Source organism: Ziziphus jujuba, chromosome 1 (assembly GCF_031755915.1).
Source record: "Ziziphus jujuba cultivar Dongzao chromosome 1, ASM3175591v1".
Classification (NCBI taxonomy): Eukaryota; Viridiplantae; Streptophyta; class Magnoliopsida; order Rosales; family Rhamnaceae; genus Ziziphus; species Ziziphus jujuba.
In genome coordinates, this window is record NC_083379.1 from 14,225,042 (window position 1) to 14,244,147 (window position 19,106).

Here is a 19,106-nt window from a genome sequence, read left to right on the forward strand (position 1 = left end):
GCTTTAAATTCAAGACACAGATTTAAAAATATCATCTACATGATTATGATCACAATCATGACCGATTACAAATATGTGAAGTAACAAACAGGGATAGACAAATGAAGAAGACAATGAAAATTTATTATTTATATAGAATCTGATAATTTGAACAGCGTACATATTTCTTCTGAGAAAAATCTACAACAATCCTACTTTCAACTAGAAATAGAAAAAGATCCTTTATTACAAAATTATTTTGATAGAACTAGTGCTTTGATTAAAGGCCCCCTATTCTCTATTATTCATTCATAAAAATACAAAAATAAACATACGAATCATTAAAAAAAAAAGAAGAAGCTATTTCACAGTGGAGTGACAGGTGAAGGCTTTCATGTAGAGTTTCCTGCTTCCTGAATGTTTGTTGTTCGCCTGTGAATCAAGTTAGGGCTCGAGTATTCAACCCCCTCATCAGTCGACGAAATATTAGATGACACAGATGACTCCGAAATCCAGTTTGGCATTGGATTTAGCTGAGGAGTTTGATTTCTGAAACTCTGGGAAACAACAGATTGCGATTGTTGTGGGGCCTGAGGTGCTGGAGGTACTCCAGCTTCTTCAGCAAGTCGTCTTAGGATGTTCATCACAGTTGGAAGAAACCTCGATGAAACCGATAGTAATGCAGCCAACTAATGACAATTAAGAAAGTTAATTTTATCATCTATTTGAAGTTGAAATATTTTCCAATCTCAGAAAAAGATGATACAAGGAAAGTGAAAAATATTTGCCACTATCGCAAAATTGTCACATTCTACTATTGTTTCTCATATCTTGAAAGCCATGCCATTGGCTGTACTTTAACAACTTAGTCTACGTGTAGAAGAAAACTGTAGGACTTTCAGACAATTCTCACCCAACTTACAGACAAATTATAAGTTTTAGATAATCAAAATACTTAGGCTAGAGAAGATATTTTAGAAAGCACTCCCCCCCCCCAAACACACACACACACACAAAAAAAATATTATAAAAAAAAATGTGTATATATATATATGCATCAATGGCTTCTTTAGGAAATGGTAAGGAAAAAATTCTTTCTTTTCCAAAGAAATGTTGATCCCTTGATTATAGAAGAAAAAGCGAGTAGGTAACATGCCATGACAGTTGTATTTCGCAAATTTAATGCATATAAATTATAATCTAACAACAAGAAAGAAAACAAAAGGTCATGCCTCCTCCATATAAGCAGTGTGCATCATATAGGATCTGTAACAACTCATGGAAATTCATTCCTTAGAGAGAGAGAGAGACAAAAGGAAAAGCTAGATCTTTACTTACAGTGCCATGACGGAAGTCTCCATCAACATTTAACTGTACCCATATAGCTCTCGAAAGTAAATACACAACGAATAAAACAATAAGGTAGAGAGGATTCCTGCTTCATTTAAAGATAACGTCAATAAACACAATGGTTAACTTGAGATGAGAAAATTTTATCAAACATAAAATAGTTAAGACTCTGAATGCCATATTTACCTCAAAAGAAGCATTAACTCATTAAAACCAAGAATGATCATCGCCACAATAGCCCACGTAGGTGGCAACCAGTTGTTGTTCTGTCTATGAGCCTCCTGGGAGGGGGAAAAAAAAAAAAAAGGATTTGTACGTGCTTCAATTTATAAATATTGGAAATTTTAATGGGAAATAGTATAGAACATTAACATAGAACTAATTAAAGCTTAAAGACCAACAAAGAAGGCGAGAATTCATTAATAAAAGAGGTCAACAACGAAGCAATGGCGTTGGCAGGAATTTGTAGGTGACCTATGTCTTGGGATAGGTCCTATGATACCCTAAGAGTCACAACTGTTATAGAAAGTAGCAGAATGGGCCAGTAGGCAAGGCATTCAACCAAGAACTTGACCTGGTCCACTAGGAAACTAACCAGATTGACCAGATGGCTTAACCAATTAGCTTGGCATGTTGCTCAATTGACCATACTATTAGGGAAACAATAATCACTGCCTTGTTTTTTTCACCAAGAGGGGGGTCTTTACAAGTCTCTTACATAACATAAGGAGATACAAAACAAAATAAACCCTTGTTAAGTAACCCTTGATGATCAGTTATAGTGAGATTGAGAGTTTAAATGTTCATGAATGAAATCTTGAACTAGGTAATGTGCTTCCAAATTAAATACTTGGTGTTTTATTCATTAATTTGAGTACCTGGGTTTCCCTTTTGGTACTTATGTGGTGAAGCTTTATTTTTGAATAAATCAAACCATATTTGGGGTTAGCATGAAGAGGGTTTAACAACCTTGTCTTTAGACATCATTATTTTGATCAGTTGTGATGTTTCAGATAAAAAATTAGGCTGTAATAGTGGTTGATTAGGAAAATTAACCAACATGGGTAATGGATGTAGGAATTAAAATGAAGCACTCTAATTCTCGAATTTCCTTGCTAGACAATCATGATTATGCAATCTTGTGCTAGATTGTATGCTTGATTGAATTACTTAAACATCCTTACATGTGGATGTCGTCAAACAAATAGGATAGATATTCTAAGTGAAGTGAAATTGGTGGCAAATGTTCTTTTTACAGGTATCTTGATCTTTGGGTGAAACAAGCTAAAACCATTCTAATCATAAATCTGCTCTATACATATGGCTATCCACTTAGACCTAGAACTTGATCAGAGGCTGGGCTTTATCTTGTGGTTGCCACAGACTTGAAATAGGTGACTTCTAGAAAATTTACGTTGGCCCTAATATTGAAAAAGTTCTATTTATACCCTGCCAAAACACAAATTTAAGTCCTACATAAAAAGGATCTGGAGTAACTCTATTACAATAACTGGAGAATGAGAAACCAACAATGGTTAAAACTAAAATGCTGAAAATAGAGATCTACAAAATTTTCAAAGCATGTGAACAAGGAAGAGCTTCAGAACAAATATGGTCTGAAAGAGAAAGATGGACAAGCGTGGCATAAGAAGATCCAATGACAACCTGGTGCAGAAGATAAATTAAAGCAGAAAGAGAGTTGCACACATCATAAACCCTCACTCAGGTTTCATGCATTTTTTTCCAAGTATCTTCTTCCAATAACGTTGGATGCAAATCAGATTGTACCCAAGATTATGTGAATGTCATGTTATGGCTAGTAGGACTGAAAATGCATGCAGTTTTGGGCTCATCTAACAGGTGACAATTGTTAATTTAGAATTTTCAGATTGCTAGGTATACATAATTAGGATTTCAAGGTTACAGCATTAGGAATCTGGCTTGATTAAATGATACTTGAATAATTCCAAAGTCGATAGAAGTAAATAATATATATTAAAAAAAAAAAAAAAAAAGATTGAGAACTAGGAAAGTAGGAAAGAAGAAGATGATGAATCCATGGGCAGATCACCCAAACTAGATGCAGAAAAAGTTGAAAATTTGGGAAGATTATCAAATCAAATATAGGTAAGCAACATAAGAGCACAATTTTCATTAGTAATGAAACTTAACCATAAACTCAACTGTGAACAAAACCAAACCAAAAAAACAAAAGAAGACATAACTGAATAAACAGGACGACAATAGAACAGAGAACCACCAAATGACACTTAACCTCGTTGCTTAATTTTTGTAACATGCATTCATATCAAAATAGTTAAATATTCAGAAAATCACTTCCAAATCAAATGAATCCATAAATTCTTACACAACACCATAAGTTAATAATTGTAAAAGCAGTTAAGCTAGTTGTGCAAAATTGCAAGATTGATTATGTAACAAGAAAAGGACAGAGAGTTTTACCTGCAATGAAATAGCTTGAGCGACAATATATTCAGTCTCTGCTTTAAATTGCTTCCACAAAGACTTGCACTGTACAGGAGTGATTAGTGTATCCTTTGGAGGAACCTAATTGCCGTTGATAGTTATGAGATATAAGTTTGATGATAAAACAATAAAATGTTGTGCGAAACCAATAATGTTCCAGCAAAATACCTCCTCCCAGGTGCTTGAAGCAAGAGGATCTGAAGAAGTTGCTACACTCCTATTTTCGGAAGATGGAAGAGCAACGGTTTCATCCATCAGAGAAGAAAAAAGTATTTTTTCAATTTTATCTGGTTTCTCATCCAATCGAATGGCAGCCATGACAGATAAAAGCTTCAGAGACTGCAATTTTGAATAAAAGGCACTCAAATTATTTTCAAACAGAAGGTAGGTAACATGAAACTTTCATCCTTTAAATATCTAGCCAACTACCGCTGATCGAGCATCCTTTGTGATAGTTTTAATGTCTTCTTTCCCAGTCCAAACCCTAGGTATTGAATCAGTGTCATGATTGAAGACCATTAAGAACCTGATAAAAATATCAATAACCATAAGCAACTGAAATGTCAAAACCTAAAAAAAAAAAAAAAATTATAATAACTATAATCAAGAGATCCATCAGTTATCGACCTATCCTTCATGCGGATTAAAACTTTTCCAGCCTCTTCTCTTACTTTTCTCTCCACAACATTTCTTGCATAGTCCCTTATCTTTTGCTCCATTGCTGTAATTTTTGCTTCATCCAAGTCAAAACCAGCCACAGCAGATGAGAACTCCAACAATGCAGCTTCAGTTTCACGTTTAAGAAGCTTTCTTATTGAAGCCCATGTGTTCCTTCCACCAGATTCAAGGAGGGACTCTATAGGTTCAGTCAATGCAGTAGAGAGTTGCTTCTGCAAATCAAAATTGTTGCCTTGTTTGAGTTGCTTCAGAGAGCCATTACTTTTATGTTTAAGCCATCACAGAATGGGAGAAGGTACAGTTTTGCAATTAGTATTTTGGATATTCAATGGTATATGGTCGATAGTTACATTTATTAAGCCGAAAAATTATAAAATAAAAGTCAGGACAATCTCATTAAAGTTAAAAACTTCACATGCTTTCTTTGGCCAAAAAGCTTTTTAAAGGCTCAAAGCTCTTAAAATAGATAACCAAAAACTCCTAGGAACAGCTTTGATCCTTGAAAGCCATTCCATACAGAAACTTATGGTCACAACATTGTTATTTATTAACAAAATTACCTCATAGTTGACAATCAGTTCTGACAACTGGGCACTACAAACTGATGATGCATGTGCATCAATATCACGTTGAAGTTTTTCCTTAATTTTTGAGGCATCCCAACCAGCCAGTTGTACGAAAGCATCTGGAAGGAAAGAGAATAGCTCACTGAATGAAGATGAACATTTGACATATGACAAAACAGTAATACTGGTTTGGGGGGGCGGGATGTAGACTACATTATAATAACTAATTATCAGGAATGCTTTTCTTACAAATTAAATAATATAAGATTCTGTGAAAACCAAAACCTAATATTATTCACAAATAGAAATTTCAGACTCCTGTGGTACTAATACTTACAAATTAATTTATTCTAAATATCAATAATATGTAACAAGGAACTGTAACTTTGAGATGAGGAATACAATAAAAATATAATAGCATGAAAACCTTTCAAACTTGTTTAAATGACATACAGTTACATTACAGATGCAGGCAAACTTTATGTAAATAGCAGGAAATCATGAATTCTTTTTAATATATATATATATATATATATATGTATGCAATAACTATCTTATCCATGATTCCTGATTTAGTTGAATAAAGGATGCTTATGTGGCACGTGCTTAGCCGTTGGATGCATTGACAATTTACAACTAAAAACCTAGATGGGATGTGGCAACTTTTAGCATTTGCCAATAAAAATTCCTCATTTAATAAAATCACATCCTGACTAGACAAAAATCATATATATATAAATATATGATGCAAGATTAAAATTGAAACAATACAACTTTGGAAAAAGGAAGAAACTGAATAACTTGTATTCTGTAGAAATCGTTCTTTATTAGGCAGCAACTAGAAACAAAACACTGACAATGCCTTTTTCACTTCAAGATTAGAAATCAGTAACAATAATTTCCAATAATGAACAAAAGGATTTCCTTATAACAATAACAAAGGACCAGAAGCCCATCCTAACATATGTTGTAAGAATAGAACAAAGCTCAAAAATAATTTAGATTGATATATAAAACAAACAAACCAACTCACAACCCCTAAAAAAATCCTCTCGTTCAGGAAAAAAAAAGAAGCATTCGAAAACCTTTTAAAAAACATAGATACTGAAGATTGCAATATAGCTGAATAAATGATCCTTTACAAAGAAGCTCAAGCCCTTCCTCTTTTTCCAAAAGTTAATAACACTATTTTTTCTTAGTATTACTGTTCAGACTCCCTGTTGAACCACACTAGAAAGGTGTTTACTTTTCTTCTAGCAGTTCTCTAATCTGTCGTGGTTATTATCTTTAATTGGGGTAGGAATGATGTTATGCATGTATTTCTCTATGCAGGTTATTACCCATTACCCATTACCATCCTATACCATAAACTAACTAAAATTTTCAAGAAACACTGGTCCATAAAGAATAAGAAGAGAAATAGTCTATCTGATATGTTTCAAACGATTGTCCCAAAAAAGAGGTTTAACCGATATAAGGCACAAGGAATTGGAGAAAGGAAAATGATGTCTATGTGAAGCAACATAACAAAAACAAGTTGATTGCCAAAAATAGGATGAGTGGTAGTATTATCTCATACACTATTACCTGCACATCCTTGGTCAAACTCAAGGATGCAATACTCCTTACATGCTCGAACCGATGCAGCAAATCCTTCTCCTTTTTTCAACGAATTCTCCAGTCCAGTTTTAAAATTTTCAAGTGCTTTAGAGTGTAGATGCCCCAACATGGCAGCGTATGCAGGGTACAGAAACTGAAAGTCCAAAGAAAATAAATACTTGGGCAAACAGCATACATAATAATAAAAAATTTAATAGAACTACTTGATCTATGAATCTATCTACGCATATCTCTTTCCTAATAGAAAAAACGTAAGACAAAGACACTCGTCTGAAAGGAAGTTCAATGATCAAAGCTCTTCAAATCGAGATAAGTTCTCCTTTGCTTTGGCAGCAAATATGCCAAGATCTTTTGACAATGACCTAAAACTACATGCCAATTTTATGTGAAACAATATTCAACAATGACATGGAAGTCATCTACATTGTATCTCATATTAAAGATGAGATGCATATAATGCATGATGCTTATAGTATATGCATTTGCAACACTTCTGAAAAGATTTGATATGCATATATTTCCTTCAAGTTCTTAATGAATTCTGTTATTCAAAAACTCTATTTTTAGGTTTCTAGAATTAAATACAACAGATCTTCTAAACTGAAGAAAGCTTAACATTATGTTATTAAATATTAAATAGTACCTGTTGAATTTATGTATGGACTGCCATTAACTAATAAAGACTAGTCAAGGCCCAAAAGGCTCTCCATCATGGGTCATGTTTCAAATAAAGACTTGGGAAGTGGAATCCATCTTTGCACCTTACATAGTTCATTAACAAATTTATTTGGGAAAAAAAAAAAAAAAAAAAACTCAAAAGTACGAAAGTACCCAATTATTAAACTTTTTACAAAAAAGGCCCATCCTAGTGTTGGCAGACACATCAAGGCCATGTCAGTTCCTAAAAGATAATTTTAAACAAAAAAGACAGACAGAGCATATTAGAGTCTCAGGTGCATGTGAGAGAGAGACTGCTAGTGTGCCAACGTTCCACACATGAACAGACATAAAGCCAGGTCCTATAGTTGTCTATGCATCACAAATAAGGATACACAAACAGAGACACATAACAAAATATGGTTTAATGAAATAAGATTTGGAAAAGACACACAAACACTATACATATATATATATATATATATAAGTTTTAACAAGATAAGATTGAGCAGAAATGCATCCTTACATCTAATGCTGCTGACTCTAATTGCTGTCGTTTCACATTTCTCACGCCTTCATCGAAGTAGATTGTTTCACTGTCATATCTATTTCAGGAAACAAAAATCACCATAAGCAAGAAATGTTATGAAGAAACTATTCAATACAGTGCATACGAATACCTGCCAGTTTATGACACCTGATCAAGATGGTCCAAAAACACAAACCATATAAACTTACACCATCTCCAAACAACAACAACAAAATTCTAACCCAAAAGCACATGTCACACATCTACCACTCGTAGTCACTCCTCCCTCTCCTCTTTACAGAGTTGCTCCCCCAACTTTAGACCCTAGACATCCCTTAGGTATGATTATGAACCATAATGACTGTAAGGACCATCCATCTGGAACACCTATATTATCTATGCTCTAAATAAATGAGTCCAATAATGTATCAAGCTAACATAGCAGTTTAACACTACCTCTACAAGATAGAAATCGAGCCTTATATATTCAAAATACTAAATTAATAAAAATAAGGATTAGTAGGATTTTGAAATAAGCTCAGATAGATAACTAGGATTTGTTACCATATTAAGTTACTATTCTTCCCAAAAGCTTGAGATGTTAAAAAGTGGCCAACTATGTAAGCAAACATAGCAGTCAAACAAAGATATTGGAGTGTAAAATAAAAGATATAAATTAATAAATAAAACTTCAAAACTTGAATATTTGACAGATACAATAGAACTTACTCAGAAAGGTATCTTTCTAAGATTGAGCTCAGCTTCTTCCCAAAACCTGGTATAGGACCCCTTTCTACAGCTTTCTCCAACGCCAACCAACCCTATATCATGTCCATAAAAAATGAACAATAAAAAAACTTTCAATCACTCTAGAAGGATAGAAGGAACAGACGATGAACTCAATATACCTTATCAAGGGTCAACTGGTTGAATTTTTCCCCAGCAATCTCTTCACAACGAACAGTAGCAACCATAACCTTACAAAAAGAAAACCATTTTATGCCTAATGTAAACCATAATTTGTTTTCAAAAAAATGAAAACAGAAGAAACTAAATGAACCTTGTGAGCAGGAAGATCCAGGTCTTTATTTTCTTTAATAACTTTCCATATCTGCTGTGCACTGAAAGAAAATCCTGAGGCAGGGACAACACCCCGCCTATCACCAGCAAGCCCTCCAGGAGAAATAGAATGCATAAATCGTTGTCTAAGCTGAGCAACCTATATGAGACAGCAAATTATAAAGAAAGTATCTAAGTATCACCGTAAAGTTCCACATAGTGAAAGTTCACACTTAAATGGAATTTCCTGGAATTAAGTTTCATTTTTAATTTTCTTTTTCCTTCTTTTTTTTCCAAATAAAATGCTTACATTCATAATCAGACTTTCAGCAGGACAGAAACTAACAATTCAAGAAGTTGAAACCAACAAAATAAAAGATAATGATGAGCAAAATAAACTGTAAGACATAGCAAATGGCATCTTAAATTATGGGCTACCTCCTCCTTAAACTTCTCCTCCTTCTCTTCATAACTGGACAAAGCTACAACATCAACCTTCAAGTAAAAATTTTCTCCATTAAAGTCAAGTATAACCAATTGAAATAAAAGAACAGGTCAAGATATATACATATATATATATAGAGAGAGAGAGAGAGAAAGAGAGAGGGTTTTACATTAAAAAATTCACTTAGGTGGGTATTTTCATGGCCATGGGGCTTAGGAACTGCATCCCATATCTGCAGAAATTGTAGTCAATGAGAAAACCTGAAAAAAGACATAAAACAATACAGAACGGAATTGAGAATAAATTACCTTTTGGATATCTTCCCTTAATATGGGCTCAAGTAATTCAAATGGAGTCTACATGGAATGACACAAACAAGCAATTAATATGGAACAGGAAGTTGCATATTCAAAAGGCATAATATTTGCATACAACCTGCAAATAAGATCAGTTCAGAAATCCAAACCTTTGTTTTGTCGCGTATAACAAACAACAGAGTCGTTTTGCGGGGGCTGAACAAACGCATCATGACCTTCCAACAAACAGAAACCAGAGTATTATAAACCTATTCAGCAATGATGATTTGAGATAAAAGCATGGTTTAGAGTACCTGAAAAACTGTTTTCAGTAGAGGTTTATTTGCAGCATGCTCCCTGCCAATATCATGGCACCACCTGTATATAACGTTCAATATAAGATTTATATTAATATTAACCCCTGTTTAAAGATCCATATACATTCATGTGTGACATTAATTTTTAATCAGAACTTATAAACTTTGAACTTCATTTATGCATCAGCACATCAGATGTGAGGACCTCTGAACTAAAAGTTCATCACTGAAATATACTATCTGGTTCATTCAAGAAAAATTTCATTCAGAAGTGGTTATCTAAGGTCTCGGCTCATATTGAGGCATGCTTGACAGCTTCCCAGCATTAGCCAGATCAAAGAGACCCCTAACACCAACTACTTGAGGATAACATTAAATTTATGAAGAACGAAAAGCATATGACAAGTTAATGCTTAACAAACAAACTTATATGTTATTCAACTTACCCGTCCAACATTTAGAACTGCTAAGGCAAAATAAGGCACTTCATATTAAATTTATCAAGGACAACCCTAAACTTGAAAGTGGAAGAACATATGGTCGTGGGTGGTGAGGTCTTTTGAAATACTAAAGTTGATAACTAATGACATTTAGTGAAGAATGTGAAAAAGTCGTCAAAAAGTTTTTAAGTTTTTAAAAGGGGTTTATTTTCCAATTTGTCTGTTAATGTTGGTTAGTAGATGAAATGTCCCAAGAAATAATGCTTAACCAAGAGCATACATGTTGATCAGAACGATGTCTGAGATTGCCAAGGCAAACAGGGCACTTTGTTTCTCGAACGTGGTGTCCTCCTGGAATGGAATAAAAGTACAAAAGTAAGCATTAGCATTGACAAATTCTTTTCAGCTACTGTAAGGTATAGGCTCCATTTAATAACAACCAAAATATATATATATATATATATATAAAAATAAGTGTTCACATGAAAGGTTCCTGTCAATGTTCATATACAACGCATACAGCATCTCCCAAAATGATCAAAAACACTACTTCTACTATGGTGGAAGTGAAAATACAAAACAGTGTATTACATTTGTGGGAAGGAAAGAGTATAACATCAAACATGTTCTGAATATTATAAAATCCTATAAGAAAAATTATACTGGTATATAGAGCTCAAAGCATATAACTAGAAAATCAAAGAAAGTTGCTCATCATCACAAACACTTGAGAAAGAAGGGAAGAACGCACAAAAAGAAGAAGAGAAAGGTAACAAAAGGCAAGAGCACAAAATTCTTGCCATGGAACTCATCAGTGTGTCACTTGTGTATAATTTCTTCCTTTTTCTAATTGTTTTGAACAAAACCAGAATGAAGGCCTTGTAGACCATAGAGAACAGCTTTAGACTTTTTTTCTAATCAATATGACCTGGTATATAATACAAAAATTACAATTCAAACACCAACAAATACAGCAGAGCTCTATTTTCACATTGCTAGCTCCATCTCCCACATTACATTTTTCATAACAAAATTGATAACTTTTTAAAGAAAAACCAATTTACCTCTCCTCTTTCCCGGCCATCAGTGCCCTCCAAATCCATGGCAATGGTGCAAGGTTCAATGCCAATACACTTGGCAATCCAAACACCCTTAGTTGTTTGACTCCTGCAAAAAATACAAATACCACATAGTAAACTTACAAGAAAACCATAAGAACACATCTTGTTTTCAAATGCCATAACTTGTTAAGCTCTCAAAATCCCTACCTTCCACTGTACGCATCCATCTCCCTGAAATTTGTTTTGAAAAGATGATTCAACAAAGTGCTTTTACCTGTGTAAAAAATAACAACAACAACAAAAGAAATTAATTTTAATAAATAAACAAGGAACCTTTTTTTTTTTTTTTTTTTTAAATAAACTGTCATAAACTTCCAAAAGTCTAAAAATTTCTAACCCATTAGCAATCATTCTCGATGATAAATCTTTATAAACCGAACTCGTTATTGAAGACTTTGCCACTTCAAGAGCAAGAAAGAAAAAAAAAAAAAAAAAAAAAAAAAAAAGAAGCTGGAAAATGAATTGGGTTTCTTATGAGTATAAAAAATTACCGCTGCTTTGAGGACCCATGACAGCAACGACGGCATAGGAGAGTCCGCAGTCCGTCAAGTTCACTTTTTTGATGAAAGATTCGAGCCCATCACCGTTGAATTCGCCATCGCCGTAGATGAGTTGCGTGGCAAAGCAATCTTCTTCCATGGCTTCGGAAAACCCCACAAGTTCGATTATTCTTAGCTTAGCTTCCTTCTCTCTACTTCACCTTTTAGTATCTATATAAACACTCTACGTGTGTGTGTATACATATATATATAGTAAGAGAGAGTAGCAGGACAAAGAGAATCGAATTTGAGAGAGAGAGTATAGAAAGAGGTTCCTTGACATTCAAGCGAGTTGTTAGCTGATTTTGTCCTTGCTTGCAGGTCTCGAAACAAGCAGTAGCAGAGGAATAAAAATTAAAAAATTAAAACTTAAAAAATTAAAAAATAAAAAATAAAAGCTCTAAAGAGGGCGGTGTTTGGGGGGTGCAAAGTACTTTTAAGGCCAACTTCGAGAGAATTGTGAATGTGAAAAAGGACTTTAAAATCCACCGCTTTCGCCATCGATATAGAGTGAATTGTAGGATTTTTTATTTTTATTTTTTTAACTATTTTTTTAATTATTTTTAAAATTATTATGATTTTGTTTTTTTGGTACTTTGCCTTTACATTTGAATATTTGTTGCACCATTCAAATCTCACTTGTTTGGAAAATACTGAAATTTTGAAACAATCAGTATTCTAGAAATTAATTTGCTATAAATTATTTTTTAAATATTTGATTTGTATTAAGATATTTAAGATTTATAAATAATTAATTAATTTTTATTTTAATTAACATGTTAAAATAATATGCTAATATATTAATAATTGAATAAATAATATAACTTAAATATGAAAAAATAAACTTTTACATGAATAAGTAATTATAAATACAAATCAATAAATTACTACTATATTATTTATCATATCATTTGATAAATAAATTTATAAATAATTTAATATCTCTAATATTATTGTTAAGATAATTTTATTCACATTATAAAAATTAATAGGCAAATTACATTTTACATACCCTATTGAATTTAATTTTTGCTTTCTACACTAAAAAAATATGTCAATTTTACTCTTAAGAACGTGTTATATGTATATTGAACGACATAAGTATGTTCAATATATGTATATCGAAGAGCATAGACACATTTGATTTATACAATCCGAACTTATGTTTTCATCTGATATTAAGATTGTGGTATATATAACATGGATGATATTGATTCGTTCAATATACATATAATTTGGACAATATTTATCCAAGTGCTTAAAGATATTTTTAACTTTACATAAATAAGTATTTTTAAAATATATAAGAATCATTAAAAATGTAGTGTGCTTAGTAATTTGTATAGTGTGAATAGTTACATCTTTATTATTATTATTAGCATTTGGTTGCCATATTAAAATTACACTTTGGATCCTTATATTTTGCTCAACATACACAACTTGTGACCAGTTTAACGTATTTTTAATTGGAAATTAAGTTTTGAATTATCATTGCAACAAACAATTCAACAGCAAGTTTTCATAGACTTAATTCAGTGGTAAAACTATTAAAAATATATCTTTAGGCTCTCTTTAGTTTAGAATATTATAATTTTGGACCAAAAAAAAATCCAAAAGCTCAAATTGCAAAATGCATGTAGTTTAAAAGACCAAACTTGCTAATAATTCATCATATTAATACTGGAGTATAGGTTGTAAATAGGCTAAAGTAGCTCGTCATTGGCTCTAGATTGGCACAATTTATCTCGCTCAAACTTGACGCATCATTAAAATGAGCTAATCTTGAACAATAAATAAGGCTTGGAAGCCAATATCTTGAGTAAAAAATTAAGTTCATGATACAGTATCTCAAATTTGTTATTCATACATGTCTATATAAAACTATTATTAGTTTAGACATACTAAGTGCCTATAATACATAAACACTATTTCTTATAATTAATTTTATAAACATTTTTAGTTTATAAAAAATAAAATAGAATAAAGACATTGTGGTAATAATTTAGTGTTAAAATAAAAATTAAATAGTATTAAATGTTCAAATGTTTGGATTTTTGTACTTAAACAAGTAGAACCAAGCTAAATTTGAGCTTTTTAATTGAGCTGAGTCAATCTTAAGTAAGAGACTTCAAAATTTTGTGAGCTTGAATTGAATTTTAGCACTTCTAAAATCATAGATACGAGTTTCAAAATCTTAATTCTTAACTCAACTTGGCTATTTACCCTTTATTAATATTATCAAAATATTCACTAAATTTATTTTTCAAATGATGTAGCTAATGATATAATAATGTTTAATTAATTTTTTTAATTTACTAATCTATTTAAAGTTTCATTTATCTCTATGTAAATTTTATAAATATGCTAATCATTAATATATTAACATATGTCTATATTAATAAATAAATTTATTAAATGTTTTGATATTCATAGTATTACTATTTGGCCATACATCAGTTCCATAAGGCATGACCAAAGTCTTATATGCATTTATGTTCTTCAAATTTCACCCAAAAAAAAAAACAAAAAAGAAAAAAACGTTTCCTTTTCAAAGCTCATATAAAAAAATCCAAAAGCAAAATGCCAAAAGGGAAAATATATATATATATATATATATATAAGAGATCAAAAGATGACACTTGCCAATAATTCATCATATTTTTTGCCACACATCACTTCGATAAGACATGGCCAAAGTCCTGTATATATTCATGTGTCTTCTTTAAATTTCACCCAAAAAAAAAAAAAAAAAAGGCAATCTCTTTCAGAGCTCATATTTATGCATTTCTATTCATAGTTGCCAATGAAGTATAACTTAACTGGAAAAATAGATATGCCTATTATTCATTCAATAAAACCATTCAACTACCATTAAGTCCATTATGATATTAAAAAAGGAAAACCAATACAAACGAAACGAAACGAAACGAAACGAAACAAAACAAACAAAACTACCAGTTAAGTTTTCTAAAGTGAAATCTTCAAGCGCTAGCAGCAGCAGAAGCACAGTCCATCTGTTGAAATCCAATCCTCTCTTTCCCTAAATCATACACAACCTTCACATTTTGCTGTTGGAAGCTCCCCAAAACACCAGCAGGACCATAATCTCCATCTTCCATGCTTTGAAACAACAAGCATTTCACCACAGTGGAGTTATGTGGAGGTGCCATGGCATAGAAATGACTTCCTTCAGACAACACGATACTCACATTATTCAAGAAATGGAAAGAGATTGTGGGAAGTAGCTGGGAATCAGCTGTATTAGTACTGCTATTTGTATATGGAACATTATGACAAAGATCGAACCCAGTTCGAGACTCCATTTCTTTGGCACGAGGATACGATATCACTGACTTTAGAAGTGAGAGAAGCTGTGAATAGAATGGCTCAGGTAAATGTGTATAAGTAGTACCTGAGTCAATCAACATACCTCCATTACCATTTGAATCAAACTCTCTTAAGCTCAAAGGAATTTCAGTGACGCTAGAATCTCCTACTTTTATGGCCTCAAGACCAACATAGTAGAAGTTTGGATACATGAGGCTCTTCAACATTGGGGTAAATTGCAAATGTTTTTCATCTTGAGAAGAAATAGCCAAATCTCCAACAATTAGGAGGCTTGACATATTAGGGTTGTTAGCAAACTTGAAGGGCAAGAAACAATGGGAAAAACCATTTTGTAGAAACCCTAATTGTGATGGGAGAGAAAGTAATCCTCTACCAAACCCAGCAATCCCGATAGGTTCTCTATGGCTAGACCCAACACACCCAAAACAGAAATTAGGGATTTCCTTGGTGATGTTAGGGCTATAACTTTCATGAACCCTAAGTGTATCCCTAGTGAGTGTGCCTGTGACAACCCCACCTGCACCATATGTGTAAGCAAATGAAGGGCATGGTCTTGGACATGTGGATTTGAGAAGTGTGGTCAATGAGCAACCAGCCATCGTACAAGGATCAAGAAAGTTATCTGAGTTATGGATGTCAATGCAAAAGGAACTTCCACAGAGATCTCTAACTGATGAAGGAGAACGGGTTGGAGAAAAAATAGTTGACAAGATCTTACTGTTCCTATAATCGTCACAGTCCATGCACTCAAAAGAGAGATTCCCACATGGAACCCATGTAAGATCACTCCCAGTATCCATATATACTTGAATGACTTGTGGTGGTGTCCCTAAAAGAATAGGTATTATATACCCATCTCTAACTTCTCTCAGGGGCTCCATCATGGCTAATGGTTCCAAGGATAATCTTCTTGTTGAATTTGGAGTTTTGGTTGATGAGGAGGATTTTGGTAATAGAAGTGAAGTCCTAGAGTATCTCAAACTAAGGACTAATGGAGTAGTTTTACTTTGCTTCTGGCTCTTCCTGGCTAGAGTTGTTCTGAAATTCATGAACTGAAGGGAAGTGAATAGGAGGAAGAAGAGAAAGGAAATACTGGTGAAGGATAATCTTGCCATCTATGTAAGTTTTTTTTCTGTTTACAGTGCATTTAAATGTGAGAGAATTCATCGATATTGGTTTGCATTTTATAGATGGTATTTGAGTCATCCCAAGGAACTAATCAAACAAATATCATATTATTTTTTTTTTCTTATTGGAACTTGGATATGACAATGGTCGAACATGAGAGTTTTGTGCAAACATGCATGTTCTTACCCTATATACAATGTGAAGCGTTAAAAGATTGTTAATTGTTTAACTGTATTTTTATTTTTAAAGCATTAACTAACGTGACAACACTACTAGCACTGGATAGTCGGTTATAACATGAGATGGGAAGATTTGCTTACAATGTAAATATCATAACTATAAATATTCACAATTGATTTATTGAGAGTATAGTTTCCATCTTAATTATATTGGGCAACTAGTGGCATGGCAAGTATTAAAGATTATTATTTGTCTAACGAGGGTTTTAGTATTAATTGATTAATTTGGTGGCACCCTTAGCATTTAATATGTCATTAGTTATTTGTATTATATTAGAATCATGTTCCCAACAAAATCACTTTGTGTGTGTGTTTGTGTGTGTGTATATATATATATATATATATACAAACTCATTATATGGATAACTATCCTCATTCATGCTATGGATAATTTTCCTATCATAATATTTTCGTATATATATATGATTAACAAGTCTCCAATGAAATTTATGCAGTACGCATGCATTCTATAATGTATGAGCAGATTTTGGGTTTATTAATAATGTGGTTAAATTAATTATAGATGCTTTTATGCCTTGATACAAATGGAAGGCACCTGATCATAGGCATGTGTTATTTAATTTACTTAAAAAATTGTGAGTGGGACGCACTGCCCACCCCATCCAACAAGTTCTTTCGAACTCTCTTTGATAAAAGAAAGACTCTAATAATCTATTATATATATTTAATAATTTAAAAACTACTTGATAATTAATAAATATATAGTACCTCATATTTCATTTAATTTAAGCCGTGGTTTTAAGAAGCCTTTAGAAGCCAATGGGCATCATCTACCACTAATGGGATATTAAGCACTCAACATATAAGTTGTTCCGTTTAAAGCCAACAATTAAATCATATCAGTACTTGATTATATTATAATATCATTATGATTGAAAAAACTAATATGTTGCACTAGAATTTTCCATTGGAAAAGTAATTATAGCATTCATACATGTTCGTGATAATCTTACCAAGATAGTGGCACCCATACTCTGCAAATAAGCCAAGCTTAATACTTGGATGTTGAGTCATCTCCAGGTGAGCACAGGTTCCAAAACCATCCATGGCATATTGACAAGGACCCAACAGCTATTGTGTTCCATATATATCCCATATTCTCACATGGGTTTTGCTATTTATATCTCTACTATATTATATATTTATATTTTTAGTGGAATATAATAATATATTAACTTTTCAAGTATCCATCCAGAAAATTTGAAACCTTGAACTTTACTGAATTATTCTACTAAAAAGAAGGCTATGTTTCCAAGTGACCTTAACACATTGGATAAATGACAACCTCTGCAATATAATATATATATATATATATATATGTATACAAAATTAGTTTTGCCATATTGCAAAGACAGCAGTTATCAAATTAATGAAGAAGAATCTTAACTGCCTCTTGCAAGAATTTTTCGTTGATTGCATGCTTATATAACTTTAACCTAATTGGAATGCTTACTTAAAAGCTAGCTAACTAGATTATGATTAGCTCCTGAGGAAGAGCTTTTGTCACTTTCCACCATCTAGTTCCATTAAGATTCTATAAATTTAACGGCTAGGTCATGATCTACATAATAAGCACATATATATGTTTTTATGCTGAAAAAGAAAAGCTTTCCAAATCTCTTTTCAACTTGGCCGATCCCTTTTGAAATGCTGTTTTTGTCTTTAAAGGTTCAAAATTAATAGTTTCAGAGAATGTTTTGGACAATTTTCAAGAAAAGCTTAAAACCTTGACTTTTAACCAAAACAAAAAATTATAGTGTTTTGGGAAGCTCTTTCTAGAGAAGCAAAAACAAAACTTATTCCAAACAGGATGGGATGTAGTTAGGCAGAGAGAAAGCTCTTATAATTAGGAGAATTATAAACAAAATTATAATTTTTTGCAAAAGATATTTATATATATATATATATATATATATATATTTTAATGTAGTCCAACTAGCAGTAATGACCAAGAAAAATGTTATCCATTTCAACTAAGGTTTGCCCTAGTTATTCAAACAGGACCCTATACTTGTTTCAAAATTCATCATTATCTTTCCACTGCTTTCAAGTAATCATCATTATATCATTATTTCATGTTATGACATTTATAGCATTTAAATTAACATCAAATACTTTATTTCAAACCTCATAATTCGCCGCCTATAATGTTATTGTACTGAGATATAGCTGTTATCGTGTAGGAGGAGAAGCATATTCACCAAAAAAAAAAAAAAAAAAAAAAAAAAAAAAGAAAAAAGAAAAAGAGAAAGAGAAGCAATATATATGTAGTCACTCAATCTCTTAT

At 32.3% G+C, this 19,106-nt stretch overlaps 2 protein-coding genes across 2 annotated transcripts; both read right to left on the bottom strand.

The window, feature by feature from the left end:
• Positions 1-102: 102 nt before the first annotated feature.
• On the bottom strand, positions 103-12,480 carry LOC132803242 (protein ROOT HAIR DEFECTIVE 3 homolog 2-like). Its single transcript, XM_060815730.1, has 22 exons — positions 12,036-12,480; positions 11,692-11,758; positions 11,488-11,590; positions 10,704-10,774; positions 9,981-10,044; positions 9,837-9,902; positions 9,679-9,726; positions 9,540-9,602; positions 9,364-9,420; positions 8,927-9,085; positions 8,775-8,843; positions 8,596-8,687; positions 7,864-7,942; positions 6,648-6,813; positions 5,055-5,179; positions 4,444-4,706; positions 4,246-4,342; positions 3,985-4,155; positions 3,793-3,897; positions 1,516-1,610; positions 1,318-1,414; positions 103-668 (listed from the first exon to the last, which is right to left on the bottom strand). The coding sequence occupies exons 1-22, from the start codon at positions 12,181-12,183 to the stop codon at positions 372-374; spliced, it is 2,502 nt and encodes an 833-aa protein (XP_060671713.1). The 5' UTR covers positions 12,184-12,480; the 3' UTR covers positions 103-371.
• A 2,584-nt stretch (positions 12,481-15,064) lies between these two features.
• Positions 15,065-16,315, bottom strand: LOC107418403 (probable aspartyl protease At4g16563). The gene has a single exon (XM_016027100.3). It carries the CDS (start codon positions 16,313-16,315, stop codon positions 15,065-15,067), a length of 1,251 nt encoding a protein of 416 aa, XP_015882586.3.
• Positions 16,316-19,106: the final 2,791 nt, after the last annotated feature.